General features: G+C 37.2%; 1 protein-coding gene across 1 annotated transcript; it reads right to left on the bottom strand.

Annotated features, from left to right (window-relative positions):
* Nucleotides 1-14340: 14340 nt before the first annotated feature.
* Nucleotides 14341-19738, bottom strand: LOC120348016 (uncharacterized). Its single transcript, XM_039418128.2, has 5 exons — nucleotides 19533-19738; nucleotides 19325-19349; nucleotides 18060-18113; nucleotides 15854-16071; nucleotides 14341-15424 (listed from the first exon to the last, which is right to left on the bottom strand). Exons 1-5 carry the CDS (start codon nucleotides 19596-19598, stop codon nucleotides 15296-15298), a joined length of 492 nt encoding a protein of 163 aa, XP_039274062.2. The 5' UTR covers nucleotides 19599-19738; the 3' UTR covers nucleotides 14341-15295.
* Nucleotides 19739-23371: the final 3633 nt, after the last annotated feature.

Genomic DNA, 23371 nt, shown 5'->3' with positions numbered 1-23371 from the left:
ATACGTTCTTCCTCTTCTGCCCTTTATTCTTCGTTTTTGTGCGCCACTAAGAAGTTTTGCTTTCGACATCAATCTGACAGCCTTCGTAATTGTGCGTGCCGGCGGCCGGTGCGATCAAACCACACGACACCGAAAATCGACGACTCCGGCATTGTTACATAACGAAACGATTTGAGCAGAACCAACATCAACATTATAGGATGTGCATTACTCCTTTTGCAATGCAGCTTTTGGTTTTCTTAAATATCTAAATTTTAACCGCTTGGGGCCCCTTTTCGCTGTGCCCCCCCCCCCTCCCCCCGCGACCGCGGGGGTTGCGGGGGTGGATGCTACGCCACTGCCTATATGCCATGTATTTGTATATATATTAGTTTTATACCGCTCGCCACCATTATTATTTTAATTTGTAGATTTATCATGTCACCAACTTATAATTTTGATCAATTGTCTTTTTTTTCTTTTTATGCGACCACTTCACACTTTTCCTCACTTCAATTTGGTCGATAGTAAAAGGCGAGTGGTACCTATTATAATTATACAGTCGTTTTCATCAAATAAAAATTTCGCGTATTTTTTTGTTGTTTCTTTTTTGCTCGGCGAGTTGGCCGCGACTGGCGTTGATTCAAATGTTTACACTTCAATCATATATATATATCCCCAGATCGCGAGCCACTCGACGAGCATCCGACATTTATTTCCTATTTTCTTTGAGGGGCTGGTCCAGTTAGATAAGCCGCATTATTTCCTTTTATTTTGACATGTGGTATTTTCACTACATGTTTAATTAATTTTTTTTTATTCATGTTATATATCATTTGTATTTATTTGTGTATAGGCAGGGTTGCTGGCGATGTACCAAAATAAAAGTAACCAAAGTCAAGAGTGGCCAACACGTTGATCACGATCGACCGGTCGGGTCTTGACTATACAGTCGAACGCGTCACCACGCCTGAGAATTCGGTAAAATATCTCAAAATATTGTCTTTAACAAGTTTGCAGCGCATGTTATGTGTTTTCAAAACATGAATAATACAGTACCGCTCACAGGCAGAATACGATACAGTATACACATATAGTATTTATGCCTGGGCAAGGCCAATAGGGCATATTATTACGTAACAAAGGCAAGTTTCGCCGCTGCCAATTTTAAGAAATGAACTTGCCAAATATCGTGTGCCTTGACTGACGAACGATCGTAAAATAACTTCTGCAGTATGCTCTAAAGTATTTGTCTCACTCGCAGTAGCATCAAAAGGCCTACTACTTTTTAATTCCAAGCGAGCACAGAATCGGAATTGGAGGAAATTGTACATTAGGAAGTTTGGGCAGTCATCTAACATTTATGGTTTGGGAATGTTTATTTTTTGCTGTTTAGATAATACGTGGATACTTTGCAAGGTTTTCTGAGGAATTTTCAACACTTGCGACAGAAAATTAGGCAGGTCTTAATACTGGATTGTATGATTTGAATGAATGATGAAACATTTAATCCGCATAAAATTACATAATCAAATTAACCGTGACGTAAAAAACACGACTTTTTATGGCGATTTTATTAGGATTGCGCCCAAAGAACCGAGCTTATTGGCACTTGGGATCGGCGAAATTTCTTTTGAGCGCGTGTGCAGTTATCTGCATATTTAAACTAATTTGTTTTTGTGTATGACTTTATTACTGATCAGTCGATCTCGAGCTATTTTGAGAATTTTAGTCGATCGCGTTCGCAGGTAGGTTGGCCACGCATGCGTATAGCGGACTGTTTGGCCCCATCTGTGCATTCACTCACGTGTTATTAGATTGACACACGTTTAATCGAGTGTAACTCCGATCTGAACTCCCCAGAAGTCAATGAGCACACAATATATTGAATACCAAATGTTCGTATATATATATTATTGTAAAGTTTCACAATCCAAATACAGATATATTGAATTACACTTGAACCCTTAACGCAGTTATGGTGATGAAACTGAATTTCTAACTAACAGAGAACGATAAAAACGAACAATACTGAGCGAGGGAAAAACATCATAAGGGAAATAAATAGGAGCAACGACCTTGTTTCAGGCAAATAACATGCGCTATTAACAATACATGGTACAAATATTGAAACATGCAGTAGCTATCCTTGTGTACTTGCTACAATACTGTGTAGTTATTATTCAGATACTGTTACATTTTTTGAGCCAAATAAACATACATACAGTAAGTTTCTGAATATGAGTATTCCCACGTACTGCAAACGCGTCACGCTTACCGTGACTGTCATATAATTTGACCTTTAGTTCTGTTCTTTGTAGTGAACATGTTTTCCCGGAATTGAATCCTAACATTTATGAAGTCCGAGAGGTTTTCATGATCTATATCAAAACTGTTCGCGAGCCGGAACGTCGATAGGCGTACGTTGGTCACAGAATATAGTTTATTAGCCCATCGACTAGCGTCATTTCCTTAGGCTTAGGAGTGGTCGTTCGGAATTATTTTATTGGTAACTTTTTCAGTTGAAGGCCTATACTGTTGTTTGTTTCTCAAACACTCGCGGCGTTTGCGTTTCAAGTAACGAAAGCTCGTTGAACGATAACATGGAACTAATAAGACAGTGCGTGATTTCTCCTTCAACTTGGTCGTCTCTCACACTAATGATAAAATTCACAAATATTCTAATATTTCTCTATGCCCATCTATAAAAATAGTTTTAATCTATAAAATTATATTATATTTTATAGATATGACAAGACTAGAGCTCCATAATATCATTATGACTGATACCATTAAAACTCAGATTTCCTTTATTTGCACCAACTCGATATTGGCTACACTGACTGTCTATATCACAATCAACCAAATTTTCATATTTATAAAGAAAGGCTTATACAAAAAAAAGATCCGAAACTTGAGAGACGCTTTAGAAATTTCGAACCTACCAGTGATTATGAATGTCACTCTCATTCTCGCAGGATTGTTTGGTGTAGCAATGATCATGTGTGCTATCGGACTGAATATCTTTGACTTACGTATGTCGGACTGCCTGATCAAATTATCTAAAATCAAAAGCAATAGTGGGATGGAATTTTTTAACGAAACGAAGGAAACAGAAAAAGGTGAGAAATGCCTCCGACCAAAGACATATTCTAACTTATACAAGAGCTCGTTCGCTTTATACATTTGCTCTACAACATCTATCTACATGGTATTGTGGTTTCGTCAAACGATGTTCAGCACGGAGAAAACTTTGAAGAAACTGTCGCCCAGATACGTAATAAAATTCTCGTATTTTCATGGATTGTTCATAATATCATCAGGTATCGGCTTAGGAATAATTCCAATCTTCAATCTGAGATCTATATTATTCATTCAAAAGTTGTTATTGGGGATCCAACTTGAAATACAGATTGGATTGCTGATTCTTTTTCTGATTCCACTAATTAAGCACCAGCGTAGATTGAAGTATTTGCATCAGAATCAAAAACCTCCTGATCATCTTGTAAGACTAATGAAGCGATCTATCGCAGCGGCTATTGTTGCTGCTATTACAGATATATCAACAATAGGATTTGCGATCGGTTTCCAAATGTATTTTTTGTCTGGGAATACCTTCATCAATATGTGTTGTGTTTTATTTTGTTTTGCCGACTGGAAAACAAAATTTTTTCCTTGTATTGTGTTTTGCAAAATTGATAACGAGGAAGCTGAACAAGTTTCTCCAGATGATACGTGAAGCATCAGTATAAATCATAACATAATTTTTGTTTTGTTTTTATTGGTGGACATTATTGGAGAATACGTGTAAGCTATATTAAATAAATGAGGAGTCTTTTTACAATATAAAATAATTTATACTTTCCTTTGCCTCTTCTCTTTGGCGTTGAATGTTCGGTTTATTTTCTCCATTGGGTTTGCTTTTACACTCTCATTTTCTTTACTGGTGGACTTCTTGTTGTTATCAAAATATCTGGGGATCAAATTAAACGTTTTGCAAACAAAGTTGTGCAAAGTTTTCGGTTCGCCTTCATCATGAATTTCAATCCGGAGTCAACGAACAAACATTTTCCTCAAAATATTTTCCTAATCCACCATATTCTAAAAGAGGTATTCTCGCAATGTTTAAAATAGTTCATACATATTTAGGTAATTTTGGCGTCCATATTCACTTCAGGGATTCAAATAAAAAAATGAGTGAGAGACGAGCTTTTCTTTTCGTGTTCGCCTTGATTCGGAGTTCGGACTGAGTATTGTGTTGTTGTTTTTCAAGGAAAAATGTTTTTTTACTGAGATTGATTCTATATATTTTTTCAGAATTTTTGACGCTTACCATTTACAATAAATAAGTCGACTACATCGCGCATTCGCGAGTAGGGACATTCGTGAAACACATTGGTGAAGACTAGTGCATTTGTGAGTTATTATTTATAATTGGATCCGTTATCAAATCAGCATTTCACACAGTACCATCAAAAATAAGTACTGAGTTGTTGGTTTTGAAGCTGAGGGAGAGTGGCTCACTATGTCATCTGCAAATGTCGACATGAAATGCCAGTCGACAACATATAAGCGAAGACTGGCTGATGATAATGATGATTCGAGCAAGGTGAGCAAAGTTAAAATCAATAGGCAACATGATATCACCAAACCGAACCACTTAGAGCAGGGTTTCTCAACCTAGGGTTTACGAACAACCAGGGGTTCATGAGAAGATTTCCAGGGGTACTAGAATGACAGTTGAGTTTCTATGTGTTGTTATATTTTAATGTCCTTTACTATCAGAGGAAAATGCGTGCCGATTGAAACTCATGGATTTTCCTCGATCTTGCGTCGTTGTGACTCAACAATGTGAAATCCACAGCTTCGCAGCCAAACTGGGAAATCTCTGACGATAATGTGTTGTTTGCTCTTCAAATTGAGAAACTTATTTGCAATAAACAGGGACAGCCTTTACACTAATGTTCTGTATTAATAAAATGAATACTTTTGTTTAATATCACCTGAAACAGTGGTTCCCAACCTTTCTGGCAGACCGGTAAAATTAAATAAAATGTACTCGCGGACCGGCAAAAAATTGAAATGAGTGGAATAGAAAATAATAACACATATTTGCGAAATGTAATGCGATGGCGGGCACTTGAAAACATTTCACCAGAATAAAAACAAATAATGCGCCGGCCAAAAATTGAAATAAGTAGATCAAACTTCCTCCAGAAGAAACTTATTCTCCTCGTTCTTATTAGAAAATATCAAAATACTTGGTTGGTTAATTGATCTCATATTAATCCTTCTGCAGTTAACCAACGCATCAAACAAACCTGCAGGCTCGCAACAAGCTCATATTCTACTGGATTTCATAGCGAAGCCCTGAAATATTATACTGTCCATGACTGTTTTCTGGTTCGAACAAATAAATATTCATAACCTTTTAATTGGAAGTTCATATTATGCAGGAAAAGCATGCAGAACAGAAAAAATACATGTGCCGATCTTTGGCTTTTTTAATCTTGCCAGATTTGACGGGCGATTCGCGATGAATCGGAACCAAAAAAGTGTGATTGCTCGGCGCCACGTCGTCGTCGGGCCATTGATACCGCAAACAGAAATATGTCGGAGAAAGAGAAATTTTTAGTGAATAACACAATGTCGTTATTTTGGGTTTGGTAAAGCGACCGAGACTAATGAAAAAAAAAATAATTTGCAGACCTACAAAAAAGCTTCCAGTGCCGGTCGGCGGACTAGGGGTTGAAAACCACTGCTTTGAAACACGGTTCAAAAATTGTTAGTTGATATATTACAACTTTGTTTGGTGTCTGATTCCTGGGGGTTTGTGTTGATTATTCCATGACTCGGGGGGGGGGGGGGGGGGGGTACCTAACAGGAAAAAGATTGAGAACCCTTGACTTAGAGCCTGCTATTGAACAAACGATGTCTCAACAATAGGGATGGCGGAATCGACTCTTGAATCGATTCTTCGTGGATTCGACTAGAATCGATTCCGATGTCTTGGAATCGATTCTTAGAGTTAACTTGGATTGCAAATAAGGTATAACGTTTTGTGACAAGTCGTTCACATATATGCATGTACCGCTATGTGGAGTTGATATGGCCCCGCCAACTTCACTATATTTCTACACTCTCCTCTGACTCGCTCGTTTGCGCGGGTCACGGACAAGTGTCACATTCCATTCCTATATTTTTACTCTTACCTATTCCGTTTATAACTCCTATTTACTTGAAGAAAGATGCATAAAATCAGACAGATCGGAATAGCAAAATATCTCTTCAATAGAAAGATTGAAGCATATATATTGAAATTCTGATCAATAATGGCATGGACAGCTTTGAAGCAAGGGGCGGCGACTTTGTTGAACTGACCAGGGAGGTGGAGGCTTCAGCTGAGATATCAAAATATTTGAATAACATTTGAATCGTGGCACATCAGTGACCCAAACCAATGATTTGTTTGCTATTACGTTTATTTTATGTATTTCAAACATTTCTTTGGGGTCTAAAGGATACGTTTTTGTGTGCGATTTCGTCAACTGTGACAGATACCCATACTACTTAGTTTTGGTCTTCGCGTCCATATAGTTGAACATTGCTCTCTTGTTCGATTTCATATGATATTGTTTAGGTGGGTATGTTTCTCGGTTAGCTATGTCGAGAATCGGAATCGAAAATTCAGAAATCGGATAAGAATCGAATACTTGTAAGTAGTCATACTTAGCATCCTTAGTCAACAACAGGTGGATTTCACAAATCTGTGCTAATTAAAGTTACTCAAACAGGCCGTCAGTCGCGATTATATAATCCGCTCGTTGGATCTGGTTTTCTGGAATATAATAGGAAATAATAGGTGAGTGCAAAAACATCCATGCACTACCTTCTGGTGACTTGCTTGTAAAATGAGTCACAACAAAGCAAGTTAACATCTTGATTGCATGTAATAATTTAGGAAACGCTTCAACTTCGATTCCTGTCAGTAACCGAGTCGGAATTTTTCTGCTCGGTGCGTTATCAAACACGTTTCATTCTTGTTAAATTTTGCGTTGTACAAGCAAAGCGACTAAACGAAAAAACAAGCTCAGCACAAATTTGAATTTCAGCACAAATAATGTGCCTTCTACGGTTGAAATAGGATACCTGAGGTTTAAGACTCATGAATATAACCCGCCTCCGATACGGTGTTCCAATTGTAACAGATATGGGCATATTGGTAAATATTGCCGCGGTAATACGCGCTGTACCTGTTGTGGTGGGAACACGAACAAGCATCATGCAATGCTACACCACATTTTACAAGTTGCGGTCTTCTTCATAGTGCTGCATATGCAGGGTGTAAGATATATAAAAAAGAAGCGCAGATTCAGATTCTTCGTACAAACAAAAACTTGAATTACTCCGACGTTCGCAACCATATATATCTTTTATAACAAAGCATATGATCAAGCAAATAAAAAAACTTGTTTTGTCCCATGATAACTTTTCCTCTTAAAAAAACAGGATACAGGACGTTAGGGCTTCTACAATCTACTACACTACACCATTCTTTAGTCTGGCAGAGAAAGCACCAAGCTATACCAGAACTCCAGAAACTGCAACTTTGCTGACATTTCTTTAGGTGCAAGTGCTCAGTATTTGGGTACATCCGGTCAACAACGGCATGAAAATTTTTTCCATTTTCATATAAATCTGACCAAACAAAGTCAGAGCTCCTGGATAGAACCAAAAATATTCCAAAACAAAGACCTCAAGTAACTGTAGATCTCATTCGATTCTTTGCATTTTTAACAAAGGTTATACATAATACTATCGTTGCTAGTTCGAAAGGAGGAAGTGTTCACATAAATTCTATAATATTCATGTCAGCTGGAAACTTTTCCGTGCATATCAATGTTTTTTTGGAGATTTTAATCCACATCGTCGGATGTGGATGAGCTCCATGACAAATTCTCGAGGTATTATGCTCATGGATGCCATAGAAGAAAATATTTTAGACTTACTCAACACTTCCCAAACAATAAGAATGAATATATCCATGAGAGCTATAAACATATGGTCTTTATTAGACCTATCTATTGCTACGCTTGATATTGATTCAAAATGCAGTCGTCACTGACAGTTCATCGGGAGCGACCACTGGATAATTTTTACCTATCTTATTTTTACCTATCTCTTATCCAATCCAATTTTCATCCTGATCGCTGGAAAAAGCCAATTGAAATAAATTTCAATTAAAGTGCATACCAGAATCAATGAATCGCTGTTATATATCAGACGACGTGGATAGTTTCAGTAGTGATATATCATACCTCTTGACTGAAGCAGCTCAAGGGATGGAATCCTTACACCAAAAATATTAAAAATCGCCGGTTCCTTGGTGGTCAGAGGAGTGTGATAAAGCTGTTAGATTAAACAAAGCATCATACTTAAAATGAGAAGAACATGCAATTGCAATGATATAATCGAATTTGAAAAGCACAGAGTGAAAGGCAGACAGATCATTCTAAAAACCAAGAGAAATAGTTGGATAGAATATTGTAATTCGTTGAACAAGACGAGTAGTCTCTCAAAAGTTTGGAATGTGGTTCGAAGCTTGGCCGGCACTCCCCACCATAATAATATATTTATTACGCGCGAGTTAGACTTCGAAATGAATTACCTCCAAATCTAGTATTATCAAAAGCAACTTTTCTAGTGAATTTAATACAAATTTTTCGATGGAAAAGTTGAAGTTGACATTGTCACCGATAAAGAGTATTGTCTTTTGGTGTCATAGCCGTTTTCTTAGATATTCAAAGCGCTTACAAATACGATATGGTATAGGGTGCTAGACTCATCTTGAAATTACACGTATTCGAGGACGTATGCTCGTGTGAATAAAAGCATTCCTCCGAAAAAGACCTTTTCAAGTTCTTATCGGATCCACTCTATCCAGAATATTTGAAAAAGAAAACGGAATAGTACAATAGTTCTTTAATGACTAACGACTTTCCCACTAACATAACGTCATCAGTATATATGTCAATTATTTGCAGACGACGGAGCAATCTGGGAATCGGGCTCACAAATTAGGAAAATAGTAGCTTCAATCCAAATAAACATCTTTTAGACGTGATAAGAACGTGGTGCGAACAGTGGAGTTTCACGATTTTTTTTCACGGTTTTTACTAAAGTGCAACGATTACCTATTCTTAGATTAAAAATGGATTATAAAGTGCTCCCAGTAAAATCAGGGTTTAAATACTTTTGATGAGCGACTTGATAAGCGACTTAAATAAAGACTTTTGATAAGCGACTTCTTATAAGCATCATATTGATTACATATATGAGAAATCTCTCAAAAGAATAAATATTTTAAGGCTTCTTACGGGCACAACATGGGGATCTTTCGAGGAAGCACTGATTGCTTTATTTCGATCAATAATAAAACCTATTTATGAATACAGAATGGAAGCCCTTCTTTTTTGCTCCTAGCTCCTACCTGAAAAAAGATATATTTAACACAAAGCCAGCGTCTAAGGATATGTTGCGGCGCTTTGAAAAGTACCTCGATTTTATTTGCAGCTACAAAGGAATTACCTTTAGGCTACATATTTGTCATTCGACATCTTCAGCTGTGTCCTAATTATAAATTAAACCTCATCTCTATAAATGATCATCCTCTGAAATATGTAATTGAGGAATCTTGGCAGGTATACTCTCCCGATTCACCTATTTTCAAAACATTTAACATGTTTACAAGTTCTGATATTTTTAAGAATTTGGAAGTATCAAGATATCCAGTGTATTACGATGCTCCATGGACGATAGGAAACCAGCTGTTGATTACGAACTTGTAAATATACTTAAATCGGTTGCAACGAGCAATATCAAAATTGTGAGTATTGACATAGCCTAATATGTTTTCACAGACGGATCCAAAACAGATGAAGTAGTTGGCTGTTCTTTTTCGTTCCCGTACATTTGAACCCACGACCATTGCACCTGCATACTATTGTACGCATGTAAATTTTTTGTGTTTTGCGGATATTTGAACCCATACTAACCCTAACCCATGGGTTTTAGCACCCGCATATAGATTGAACCCACTGTATACACATGGGTTCAAATGTACGTGGGTTCAAATGTACGGTCACCGTCTTATTTATGTGTTACAAAGTGAAACCACTAATATACTTCTCATTGCCACGAAACCAAACGTCATACACTGCAGAACTTCATGCGATAAGTATGGTAATGAAATGGATAAACATAAATCGCCCTTCCTCGGCACTGATACTTTCAGATTGTCTAGGTCAGGGTGGTCCAAACCCAGGCCCGCGGGCCACATGTGGCCCGCCGCTTCATTATCTGTGGCCCGCGCCGCATTAGAAGAGTAATCAAAATATCGTATTTTAAATTGCTTCTCATAAAATAAATCGTTTGACATATTGTTGGTATATCACCACTGTGACTGAATTGACTAGTATGATGGCTAGCTGAAGCAACTAGCGAAGTTGAATGATGTGATGGGCAGTGTAAATTGTTACCTGGATTTCTATCGTTTTGGTTGGGGATATATGCTAACAATATATATAGGCATTAGGCTTGCACGTAATTTACGGATTTACGGAATTACGTAATTATTTGGAGTTACGGAAGGGAAGTTACGAATTACGTAAAGTCGTAATTATTGCATTGAAACGAGCTTTCTTCAAAGCAGTCAATTTCGTCGATTGCGAAAAATGAAAGCTCAACAAATAGAAGAAGTTAGAGTTCCGGTATTCGCATCCGTTTTCTCCCTCTTCTCTCTCTTGTTACGTAGGTGAAGGAAGGCATGACGCGTTGCTATTTACTAACCTATTATCAACTTATCTGGCATGGCCAATGTAAATTATTAACGTAGTTAAGGGGGAAGAACTGAGTAGGGCCGTTTGACGCCAACACACCTGGTTTTAACTTCTCCCGCAACTTAACCTCAGATAAGGGATAGAATTGCGTTTAGACCGATTGACGCCAACACACCTGGTTTCAACTTCTCTCGCATCTTATCTAAAATTGGCCATGGCCAATGTACATAATAACCGTAGATGGGGGGAAGAATTGTGTTACGACCGATGGACGCTAACACGCCCGGTTTCAACTTCTTCGGGTGAAATGACTAATGAACGCAGGAGATCAATCTATCAAACATGGTCTATCAAACATTTGTATCCATTTTACTTTTATTTATTATTTACTTGTTCCAGTTTTCCGTTACTTATGGTATATATGTTCCGTTTCTATTTTATAGTCACGCGTTTAAATAGTGGGAATTCCCCACCAAGTGTGGATTAGCAATGCTTAACCATTCTTTATTGTTAATATCAACACTTGATATATGAACATGGAATATCATACTGTTTTTGGCTGTTTTATTTCAGACTTGGGGTATAAGCAGGAAAATATCCATAACCTTTCAACACGACGATCTTGTGAAATTTAACGAAGAGCTTTCGCGACGAATTGGAACCAATTAAGCGAAAAGAGCGATTGATCACTCGCGCCAATACCTCGCGTGATAATTAATGTCGCGCTTATCAAATAGCAATATGACGACAAAAGAGAGATTGCGTAATGAACCAACGCAACTTCGTCTTCTCGGCATCGGTAAAGCGGTTGTTGAGACGGCAGAGAAACAACAAAACGATGGATTCCTCGCGGACCGCTAAAAAATTTAACTGCTATCAAATATGAGCCAGTGTGTTTATTCTGTGCGAGATCCATTTTCTATTACAAAATCTTGATGTTCTGTTAACGGTTTTATCGTTATATATCAGTCCGGACTTGGCCTTGCTCATGATGTTTTTCACAATTCCTCTCAATATTTCGGCCATATATGATTAACTGTCTTACCAAATGCGGCAACTTATTTTGATTTATCGTCGACTTGAATACCACCGGCACTCGACCAAATTTGTGTCAATCTTGGCCGATAGGATCGCCGACTTGAGTTAGCAAATAAATGTCGTGAGTGTAAAATAAATGTCACACAATGCACTGTTTTGCGATATAACTTTGTATTTTCGGAGAAGGCATATCATATAAGTTCGGTATTTCAATTATACGCAAATAAATAATATTTGATCCAAATTTATCGCAAATAATGTTATAAACATTCAGTCCACGAAATGATTAAATGTAAAATGAAGCATGGTAATCGGAATATCGTCAATAAGTCGACATCAATAATTATTAATATGAAATGCTAACAAGGCAGTAATGTCGGATAATGCAGAAGACGCTGCAAAAACAAGTCTTCGTCGCGAGGAAATCGCAAGTATAATCAAACGAGAGAATACGCTCGTCGTTGGTTAATAAATTAGAAACCCGTAATTTTTATTCAGTACTAAGGTGGTTTTAAAAAACTATCGTTTTCATAAATATCTGTATACCAGTGTCGGTAATGATAAAATAAAAATTGATCGCATAAAAATGGGACGGTTAATTTGCGAAGGTGATAAAGGAAAACCAAAGCTAACACAAAAGATAAAAATCAGAATAAAATTAATTTGAATTCACTCCTTGATATTTGTATTCAACATCTGCCGCCGGCGTGTAGTACTGCCAAGAATATGAAAACCCAACTTCAATGTCCCATTCGGAAAAGAAGTGGATTCAATTGGTTGTTATGATAGGTTTAAATGCGTGGAAAAATATCGCAATTACGGGGTCATTACGTAATTGATTTTGCCGTAATTACGGAATTGATTTTTGTCAATTACGTGCAAGCCTAATAGGCATAATAGATAACTAAAAATTGAATGCGGATTCCATTAGCCTAGGCTGGCAATGCCTGATGACTATGTGTTTACACAATAGAAGTGCTTGTTTTGTAGCCTACTGCACTGTTTACCTATATTTCTGGTACTAATGTGGCCCGCGACCAATGCCAAAATAATTTTGTGGCCCGCGGAGCCCACAACCTTGGACCACCCTGGTCTAGGTGCACTCAAAAGTATCGAATGTTTCATTAGTTCATTTCACCATCATGTTGCGCGAATAATTTATATACTTACTAATTAACGAATATAAGGTATTAATGTTAAGTACATTTGGATTCCAGGTCATGTGGGTATATTGGGAAATGAAAGCGCGGATCAGCTTGCGAAATCGTGCATTGGAAACACCGCTATAGACCCACATATATACCCATATATCCCACATATATACACTACAAAAAGCAAAAACTGTAATTATGACGCAATCGGGTGGAGGGCAGGTTTGACATATGCAACGACCACTAGGAGTACTGAAGGTACGAAACTGCACTAGTTCCAGTTCACACTGCTATCAACGCAGCCCAGATGTCATCAAAGGTACATTTTGAGTTGATAGGTCGTTGGACGATGTTGGAGTATAACTAGAGAGAATATGAGATTTCCAGTTCCATCTTGTGTAACTTCCAGGTCCACGCAGAAACAAAGTTGGCCCTTGCAAGTCAATAGATATATTTATACAGAAGATTATAGGGAATACCTGGAATGACAAAGCACACTTTTTAAGGTCAATGCAATATTTATAACACGATACATCAATTAATGGAGATTCGTTAGGAAACATTTATTGACATTAATGAATTACATATTATGATGAAAACGTGATCGCTTGCTGAAATGTCATAGACATGAAATGTTTAAAATAAATAGAAAATTGATTTGATAAACTGCGTTCAACATAATTTCACCGCAAAAGGTCCGACACAGAGATTCAGTATATCTTAACGTCGACTTGTTAAGTTTACTGTAATTTCTAATAATGCAACGATATTATTTGAAGAGATTGGATTGTATTTAAACCACTGCAGCGTTTGCCAAATGCACCGCCCAATAGAACTAGCATATAAGGTTTAAAATAAGTACACAGAACGCTATAATAACTAATTAGTTACCTTCGACCTAATGCAAAATTACGCCGACGTGTTCTCAGTACTACGTCATCAACGGGACATACTAATTTGCGTTCGACCTCGGCAGGGTTGACTTTTGAAAATTCGAGTCTCGCAAACGAAGCCCACTTTCTGCAAGCGTGAAACGCCAAAGATCTCGAAAAAATACATAGAATCAAATTTGCCAGAAAATGTTTGTGTGATAACCCACCTTTAATATATTCGAGCTACATGCAAAGGCCACTTTTGAAATCATTTTTTATCGTTCGAAATCATGCACCTGTACGATACATTTCATTTTGGCTTGTCTCACGTAGTGATACCGCCCACCACTCGGGTTCACCAGGTTCAAGCAAATGACGCCTAACCACACAGCAATCTGCATGACAATGGCTAATTCTTGATAGCAGTAACCGGCTGAGCTCAAGTCAATAAAAAACGACTGATTTACGCACAAAAAGCATTTTTATTGCATATTACATAATTATACAGAAAATGCAAACAAAAACCGACACAAGGATTGAAACTTTCAGAACGTGTTTAAGAAGACCTAGCATAATGACCATTCAATATAGCAGGGATGGCGAACGGGCTTTATTTATGCAGCAATTATATCAGAGACTACTAGACTCCTTATGGCACTCTATTTTTATAAAATTCGTGCAAGAAAACACGCATACGAATTACCGAAAAACGTTTGAGATGATATAGCAAATTATTTTACGGTTTCGAAGAGTTTAGAGGTCTGTCTGAGTTAAATTTTTCGATTTTTCAGCTTTCATCCACATTAGGGCCCTTTTCACCGCCCCATTTTTATTTCAGATTTTTAGGTCTTCATTTTAAGTCTAACGGAATTGTAGACGAGAAACTAATAAATGCAAATTAGCATCTATAGTTCTCGTATAGCGACCCGAAAATTAAAATTTGAATATGAACGATCGCTGCCCTGGCTGATAGTACATTATCATAGTTTACTTATTTTTTGACTTCAATTAGAGCCGGTTTTGTCAATTTTCATTTAATTCTTGCCTTGGCAGGTCACCAAAAAACGCGGTGGGTCACAAAAGTCAGTGGTTCGCCATCCATGCTATATAAGTGTAGATATACAAAATGCTCTACTGCTCGTATGAATACTCTTAATCTTACGTAAAAATATCCTACTTTCTCAAATGCATGAGCTAGATAACAAAAAACTGAACATAAAGCTGAACATAAGTAATATACTACCAGGTCGTTTGAGGGTTAGGCAAAAATATGTACAATTACTACATAGAATTAGTAATTACAAAACGAAACAAGGTTTTTGCTAAACAAAAATTTGTAAAAAAGAACAGTTCACGTCCAAAAATGCTGGAGAGACATGACTAATGTCTTGCATACCATTACCCTTAAAATCGTAATTTATCCAATCAACATTTGAGTATCTTTGTTGACCTGGCTGTCTTGACTCCCATTGTACATAGGTCCTGCATAGCCAGGTCCTGTAGCCGGAGGAGCGGAAGCTTGGGGTCCGGGATAGGGCGGAGGCATCTTGAAAGCAAAACAAATACTTGATGAAGAAACGTAATAATACTTGAAAACAACTAGGGTCGAAAATCAAATGTGAGCGAGCCGCCTGTCAATTATAAAATCACCGAGTTCTCAATATCGTACCTTCAAGCGCTTTTCAAACTGTTTTGGGACATACAACCTAGTTTGATTTCCGCCGTTCACGGATGTGATTCGAGAACACACGGTATTGGGTCTGGGATACATATTAGAAAAATTATATCTGATATTCTGAACATTGGTAAAAACTGTCGTTCTTCTGCTACCCTAATTATCTCGGATTGTTTGCGCAACAGCGGTCATTTTCATTTTACTGAGAATTACAATTTTGTCGATTGTACAAATGGAAACCTAGAAAGTCGCACGACGTATCAAAACACCAATGTCATATAAATTTTTATTTTTACATACCTGCTGTTGTTGACCAGTATAGTGTGGCGGACATGTTCCTGGTGCATGAGGAGCAGTTCGCGGTGGCATGGAAACCCTGGCATTCACATGTACAGTTGTGGATGGTTGTGCCACAGTAGGCACATAATACATGTTCGCTCTTTGACGTCTCCGGCGAACGTAACACGTGATGCAACAAACTTTAATAAGGAAAAGTCCGAGGATGATCAACCAAAACCCTGATAAAAAAAAAAGATATTCCTCGTGAATTGTGCACAGCACATTCTCACTTTTCAAAATTTGTCTTCAACAAAAACTATTCATTGATAGAATAGATAATGCCTAGGCCTCCTATATTTTTGATCGAACAAGGCAAAATGTGCCATATATGTTTATATTTTGTGTACTAACTTGATGTACTCTCCAAACATTTCAGAATAAGTGATACAAAAGTTGTAAGTTATTTAGAAAAATTAGTTGGAGAGATTCAATATATTATATTAGGAACAAATTCGCAACAAACAAAATCGGAAGTATGGGACTAGTGAGGAGGACTTCATATTATTTTTTCGTCCGATTCAAATATGACCATACGGGCAACACCCATAAAAGGCACCCTGCTATAAAATATACCAGCTCAACTGCGGAGACTCGTAACTGTTGTAAGTCGTAACGTAATAAAAACGTAAGTAGACAACTCGCCCAATATTCTGTACAGTGTATACATACCAACATGGTTCAGAATCATATTCTAGATCTTTGGGTAAACGATCCTTTTCTGATTGATAGGAGGCAAAAATTCTAACGTAAACCTATAAACCTGCTATATACGGTCTTTCTAAGCACGCCAGAAGCATAACGCGTGTAAATTGGAATTCGTTGAATCTGACAGCTTGCCTATGTTTGTTTAGATAGATAAACCCACGCACGGTTGAGACACAGTTCTGAATCATATTCTGGTTTTTCTGCTAAACGATCCATTTTTTAACAGGTACGAGGCAAATATTTTAACGTAAACCTATGATTATAATGTATATTTAATCCTGATATATATATATATATATACGCTTTTTAAAGACCGAATTCATAAAACGGAACCAAAGCAAGCGATAGCTATATATAGTGTGTATTCTTCTTTAATATTGTTCTATTATGCGAACAAAAATATTACTAAACAATGCTATAGAAAATATGTCTTATGTACTCAGTGTCATTTCAGTAACTCGATTCGTCCACGAACAGTTCTTTTGAGCAGAACACAATTCAACAATTCAATGGGATGTAAAATCACTGTTGCTTGTCGCACTTCAGGCTACGGTAACCCCGGTTGCTGCTGAAGACCGACAATAACGTAGTGATAAGAAAAGCTCGCCCACCGTGCGTGTATGTGCGCCAGACTAAGTAGAATTGTGCGCTAAGGACAGGGGGAATTTCGTGTACAAAGCCTTATTATCTGTCAATGATCAACAGATTGAGACTCATATCATGTGATATGAAAAAATGTGAAAATATCTCACTTCATATAAATACTGTAGCCTTTTGTCAAAGCATAATATATATCAAAACCAAAACATAGCGATGACGCCGTGCATCGCGGCACATTTGGCACAATTGTTTCCTCACTGGCAGAATTATTTGGGTAATAATATGTAACAGGCAAAGAAGTGGGGAATACCATCAAATTGAAATAAAGTAATGTTACCACCAGTTACAAGTTCCTTAATGATGTACGCTTAAGATAATTAACCCATGGTGAAATCCGAGTCTGTCGCGAAATGGTTACATTAATTATTATCGTACATAACAAGAAATTGGCGGCGCTCCAGGAGTGTGTTTACCAATAATATTGTTCGGCTACTTTACATCAAGTTATGTAAAGGGACTGAAACCTACAGACAGTGGGTATATTCAGTGGTGGGATTCAAATTTTTTGTCAGCCGGTTCCTTCACAAAAGTCATATTTTTAAGACGGTTCTGTTACAAACAGAACATTGACAATACCCAGTAATTCTGACCGGTTCGCTGATCTCATAAAATTCCGTGAGGCTGTTCTATAGAACCGGCTGAATCCCACCACTGGGTATATTCACTTGGCTAACACAGACAGTCTCCGAATTAGTAATAGAAAATTGGAATAAAATTATGGCCTACCCTAACCTGGTACACACACTACGGGAGTACCTAATTGGCCGCATTATTGATACAATTACATACAAACTTGACTTACACCAAGTCAGGTAAACAGAATAACAGCAGGTGTTGTATCCGCAACAGTATCCATCTGCAAAAGTAAATATCGTATTCAAGTTACACGGGTACAACTATTAGTTAAGTATAGAGTTACCCAGTGAGTTGTCGGCCAGTGTTCATGGCACACATCTAGACATATTGCGACCACCATGTACAATATTTTGACAATACAGTACAAAATAAGTGACCAAAATGAAGGTTCAAACGTGGCTGAACCACTGTACAATCGAAACAAATATTTGCTTTGCGCAGCAGATATTACAAAATATCAATCAACCTGCTTTTCTTTTTATCTTTGAAAACACAAATGCCCAACTTCTGTAGAATTTCCACCACTCACACGAAGGTATATAATATATATGATACGACTACTTGATAATATGAGTGATCAATTGATAATATACCGCACTGGCTCTCAACAGTACATTTAACACACTCTAGCTTCCTTTCGCGGTTATTAGAGAAGATACATTGAGCGAATCGCTCACAACTTCCTTGTTGAAGTTTATTAAAAAAAGAAATTTCTAACTTGAGAAATAAGAAAACTAGACCACACGGCTTCCAACGCACATTATTGAAAATTATCGCCAGCCGTCTAATTTGAATACGAACTCATGCTTTATGCGAAACTAGAGTCTCGATAATATGCTCGACAAAGGATATACACAGAAGCGCTAAAATGACCTGCAATTATTTTATTGAACGAAATAGCTAAATGCGGAAACATATTTTTATGGTTCCTGGTACAGACAACGTTGACCGACAAGTAGTGCCAGAAAACTTCGGTATTGTCTATAAACGGTAATTTCCAGTATCATTGGAGGACAAAATACTGGAACTGCAGGCGTATATGAATCGTTGATCAATAACTTCCGTGTTTTATATTGGACATATGATTGAGTCATTTCATGAACAGCATATAACAAATGACGTTTTTATTATACAACAAATTAATGAACCTGAGTCATGCAGAACTCTAATAAAACTTTACCTTTGTTACCGTTGTAAGCAAAATTGGAATTGAATCAATTCTATTGTTCAATTTTAAGAATTACGTATGTACAAAGTAAGCAAAGCCAAAATTAAACACGCGCTCCCGATCGTATACATTATGTAATAGAATATAGGGATCACCTGAAGAATCTCAACCCCCCTGAAAACTATTTCGATATATGCGTGTTTCACTTAATTTTTAACAGCAAACTACAATTTATCTTTCACCGAAAAGCAAACTGTACTCACCACAATTGTATGAAGCACAAGTAGCCTGAAATATACAAAAGACATCATTAAAACAACCAGTAGCTTAGCGACGCTACTATTAAAATTAATATCACTCGATACAATAACTGTTAATTACAGTGGGGCTGTTATGTGTGCCTTTGTTAAAAATGACTGAGTATGGATAACTAGTATAGCAAATTAAACCATATAAGGTTTAATATCATACCTGGGTTTCGTCCAGAAGAGCCAAACAGCTTAGCAGAAATAGAATGACGCCGTATGTAACATCCATAATACCCACAGCTACTTCGTTGTCGTTAAGTATTTCCTAAACCTGGTATTTGAAAAAATATAAATTTGCTAACGCGCAGGTCCAAGATTTCAAACAGGTACTTATGTACAGCGAAGCTGAATAACAACTACTACCTGAGCTTCGCGAAGCGCCAAAGAATGCGTTCAGTGCGCGTGCACACACTTACATATAAACTAATTTAGCGCGACAGGTAGAAGAAGCGCTAACGCGATTTTGTAATGAAGCATTTTAATTTTTTATCGCTTTAATCGTATTTGCGAAGAAAAATAAAAGCATAAACAAGCCAAAACTGATTTTGAAAATTTGAATCAAATTTTATACTACTAATCCGAATGATAAGTCGCTGAGAGGTAAAAGAGGAAGTTTTGATTGTAACGACTGGGGAGTCTTTTAAACCTAATCCAGAGACGCAGAATTACATACATTTATTTCGAAATGGATTTCTCATAAACGTGTATTAAAAAATTCCACGAGACACGGTAAAAAATTACTTCTCGTCGAAGACCATTATAAAATGGAATCGGATTTCCACCAATCAGCCATTTTTTCAACGTTATGTTTAAGCCCTATTATATTTAAAAAACAGTGGAATACTCATACACACTTCATACATAATATCAGTTAACAAGTAGGCCTACAGTATCTCAAAGAATCGATATCATACTTCTGCCTTGAGACAAGCTGTGAAATTGATTTCTATATTATATATTTACTTGAGTACTTGAAACATGGATAAGCTTTCCATATTTGGTTCCAAATAGTGCCGGAAGTTACTTGTTTACTCATCTGGAAAAAGATGTGAGAGGCAACTTAAAGCAAATGATTCTTGAGAATCAGGTATAACTTTCTTCAGAAAATTCGAGATAGACAAAGAAAAGGGGGATCTTTTGTAGAAAAACACCCCCGCCCCCGCTCAATATAAAAATAGTAAATATCTAGTTCGGGCTAGAGAATACTGATTGCGCTGAAAATTCAAATCATTCCTAACCCGAATCCTAACTGGATAATTAATAACTTTTGCTTGTGTGTTCGAGAGAAATATCCGGACCGTGGTTTATTTTTGTTACCTAGTAAGGTGAATTTCTCATGCTCTCATTTTCCTCTGATGGTTATTAGTATTAGCAATGAGGTGTTTGATATACCTGCAGATTTGCTCATTGGGTTGCTACGTCCACCGAGAATTCTTACTGTTTCATCTCTGAAACAAGCTGGAGCTGTTGAAGTGATGAACAACAAGGACTTGCTAGAACATTTACCTAAACGTGTTGACAATTCAGACTTGGTTCACAAGCTTTTTAAATTTTGCGTAACGGTCCCGTTCCAATTTTTCTGTTGACTCGCGGTCTACTAAGAATTTAGAATAGCAATACGTTATATAAATAATTCATTTTTTGCATGTCATCAGTACAGTGCACATTTTTATACTGAAACTTTTTTCATCACTTTTTCTTTTGAAATCTCGCGTGGGAGTGCAACAAAATGGTTCCAACTTAGCCTAAATATGTACAATTCACACAGCACTGTCAACTCTTGACAATTTACAAAATCTTCAAAATGGTGTTGTGTTTTTGAGCAACACTGTACACAAGCATGACATCAAAAATTTACGCAGCAGTGCTTAGGTGTCACAGTCAAATGTCGCTTGGCGGTCCCCGTAAAATTGCCTCGCGGACCTCACTTTGAGAACCAATGATCCAAAGAATGTGACAATTGAACAACGTCGAATTTAAAGCATATTTTTTGGATCTGGTGGTTAACTGGTACGAACTTCTGTGGTCAAGCATAGGTTTAAAACATTGACACCTGAATCAATTAAAGTTCCACGTTGGAAACCCATACAATACCCTATTGTTCTCTTCCGAAAAAGGATGGTTTTATTCGTTTTGTGTCGATTTCCGTATATTGTCGATTTCCGTATCCGATCGTGAAAAGACAGATTGACTGGACCCGCATTCAGACTGTCTTAATTAACTAAACTCTTATTGGTCGACAAATTGTTGTCTAGAATTTTGCGTAAGCAATATCTTGCAGTTTTAGATGATTCAATTCAGCTATGAGCTGCTTGCGGGAAGTTTTCACCAAGATTCTAGCTGCCAGTTCGAGTCGGGAGAATGTAAGTTGTTTCGCCTCGAGGTAGAGTATAATATGCAAATATAGTTGCAGCTAATAGTTCTCTATAGGTGGCGTGATATGTCCTTTGTTCAGGATTACACTGGCAAATAAAATAACTTTCTCCCCACACTCATGCGCTTGACTTAAAACTGCGCTAAATCTGTTCACCATCTTCCTGTGTAAACGACAAACCGGAGCGTGCATTAGAAGTTTTTTCCGGCGATCAAATGCACTATGACATTGCTTCGTCCAAACAAAATCAACTTTATTCTTTGTAAGATACACCACAGGCTGATCAACGATGAAAACGTCTTCCACGAATTGACGATATTGAAATTTCACTTGTACACTCTGTTTTCGTGTTATTCGGTCAGTGATTTGCCATCAAGCCCAAACCTTTGTGGAAAAGAATGACTTGCATGAGGTGATTTGCAACTATCATTTTATGCTCTCGAATTTGCTTCCTTTTTGTGGATTCAATCCTGTAAAATATTTGCTATTTTACAATAACTGCGAGACGTAATAATGGTGCCAGGTTTCAGTGTTTGTGAAAACCGTGTGTTTCGTTTCGAAGACAAAATTTCGTTTCGATTTCCGAACACCAGTGTTCGAAAATGCCCAATTCTATCCCCTGATCATTCATATCTAGGTTGGTTATTGAGTTTCAATGATCCCAAAAGCATTGTAACTCGTTGGATATCAGCGCTCGAAGATATCCATGAGTTGCATACTGGTGGACATTTGAGGAAAGAACGCTTATATAAAGAATTGATTTTATCAACCTAGAGTCCTAGAATGTATAATATATATCATTTGGTGTCGTTTTTGAAAGCTTGCACTGCCATCAAAACCCAGCATGGTAAATATCGTGCATAAATGTGTAAAATGATTTGCACTGAGCCTCTTTTGAGGCTTAGTTTGATTTTGTAGGGTCCATACCTATACAACTGAATATGGTAATGAATATCTTTTGGTTGTTACCGGGTTTTTTACTAAGTGGGTTGAAGCGTACCCCTTGTCCGATAAATATAGCGACATATTTTTTAGTAGATTTGACGTTCCTAGAATTATTCATTGTGACCAAGATGTTATTTTTTAATCTCAGTTATTTGAACATGTGCGTTCATTGTTCGAAATTGATATAACCCACATAGCCTAGCTCAGATGGTTTATATGGGGAAAATGAATAAAACAATTCATCAGATGCGTAAAGCGTTTGTTGATGACAGTCGTACAGACCGGGATGAACACATTCCATATCTCTTGATTGCTCATAGATCGACAGTACATGAAAGTACGAGTTTTACTCTAAATCGATTAAAGTTGATTCGTTAAGTTGCTGGGTCCACTGATTTGCTTTATGGGAAACCACCTTAATATAATGTTGAGAATATAATAATGCGCTTCGCAGATCTTGAACAAGTGTGGATCGCAGGTGTTTTCAAAGTGTGACTGTTGCAACTTGCGGACCAACAATTAAAACAATAGCATACTGGAAATACATCGAGCAATATCAAATATATATCAAAACTATCACGCATTTGTGATGAATGAGTTTACATGCGTTGCGTGTTGGGGGAAAAAGAATGAATCAGGAATAAACAGGTTGTCGCACCAAATAGAAGTGGAATAAGCAAAAT

The sequence above is a fragment of the Styela clava genome, chromosome 11, assembly GCF_964204865.1.
Source record: "Styela clava chromosome 11, kaStyClav1.hap1.2, whole genome shotgun sequence".
Taxonomy (NCBI): domain Eukaryota; kingdom Metazoa; phylum Chordata; class Ascidiacea; order Stolidobranchia; family Styelidae; genus Styela; species Styela clava.
This window is presented reverse-complemented; position numbering and strand designations above follow the sequence as displayed.

Bases quoted from the DNA above. Each gene is read 5' to 3' on its own strand.
- LOC120348016 (XM_039418128.2), bottom strand. From the start codon at position 19,598: ATGGATGTTACATACGGCGTCATTCTATTTCTGCTAAGCTGTTTGGCT. The intron at 18,114-19,324 runs GTGAGTACAGTT...TTACTTTTGCAG, and splicing joins TTGTGCTTCATACAATTGTG to ATGGATACTGTTGCGGATAC. The intron at 16,072-18,059 runs GTAAGTCAAGTT...TTTTTTTATCAG, and splicing joins TTCTGTTTACCTGACTTGGT to GGTTTTGGTTGATCATCCTC.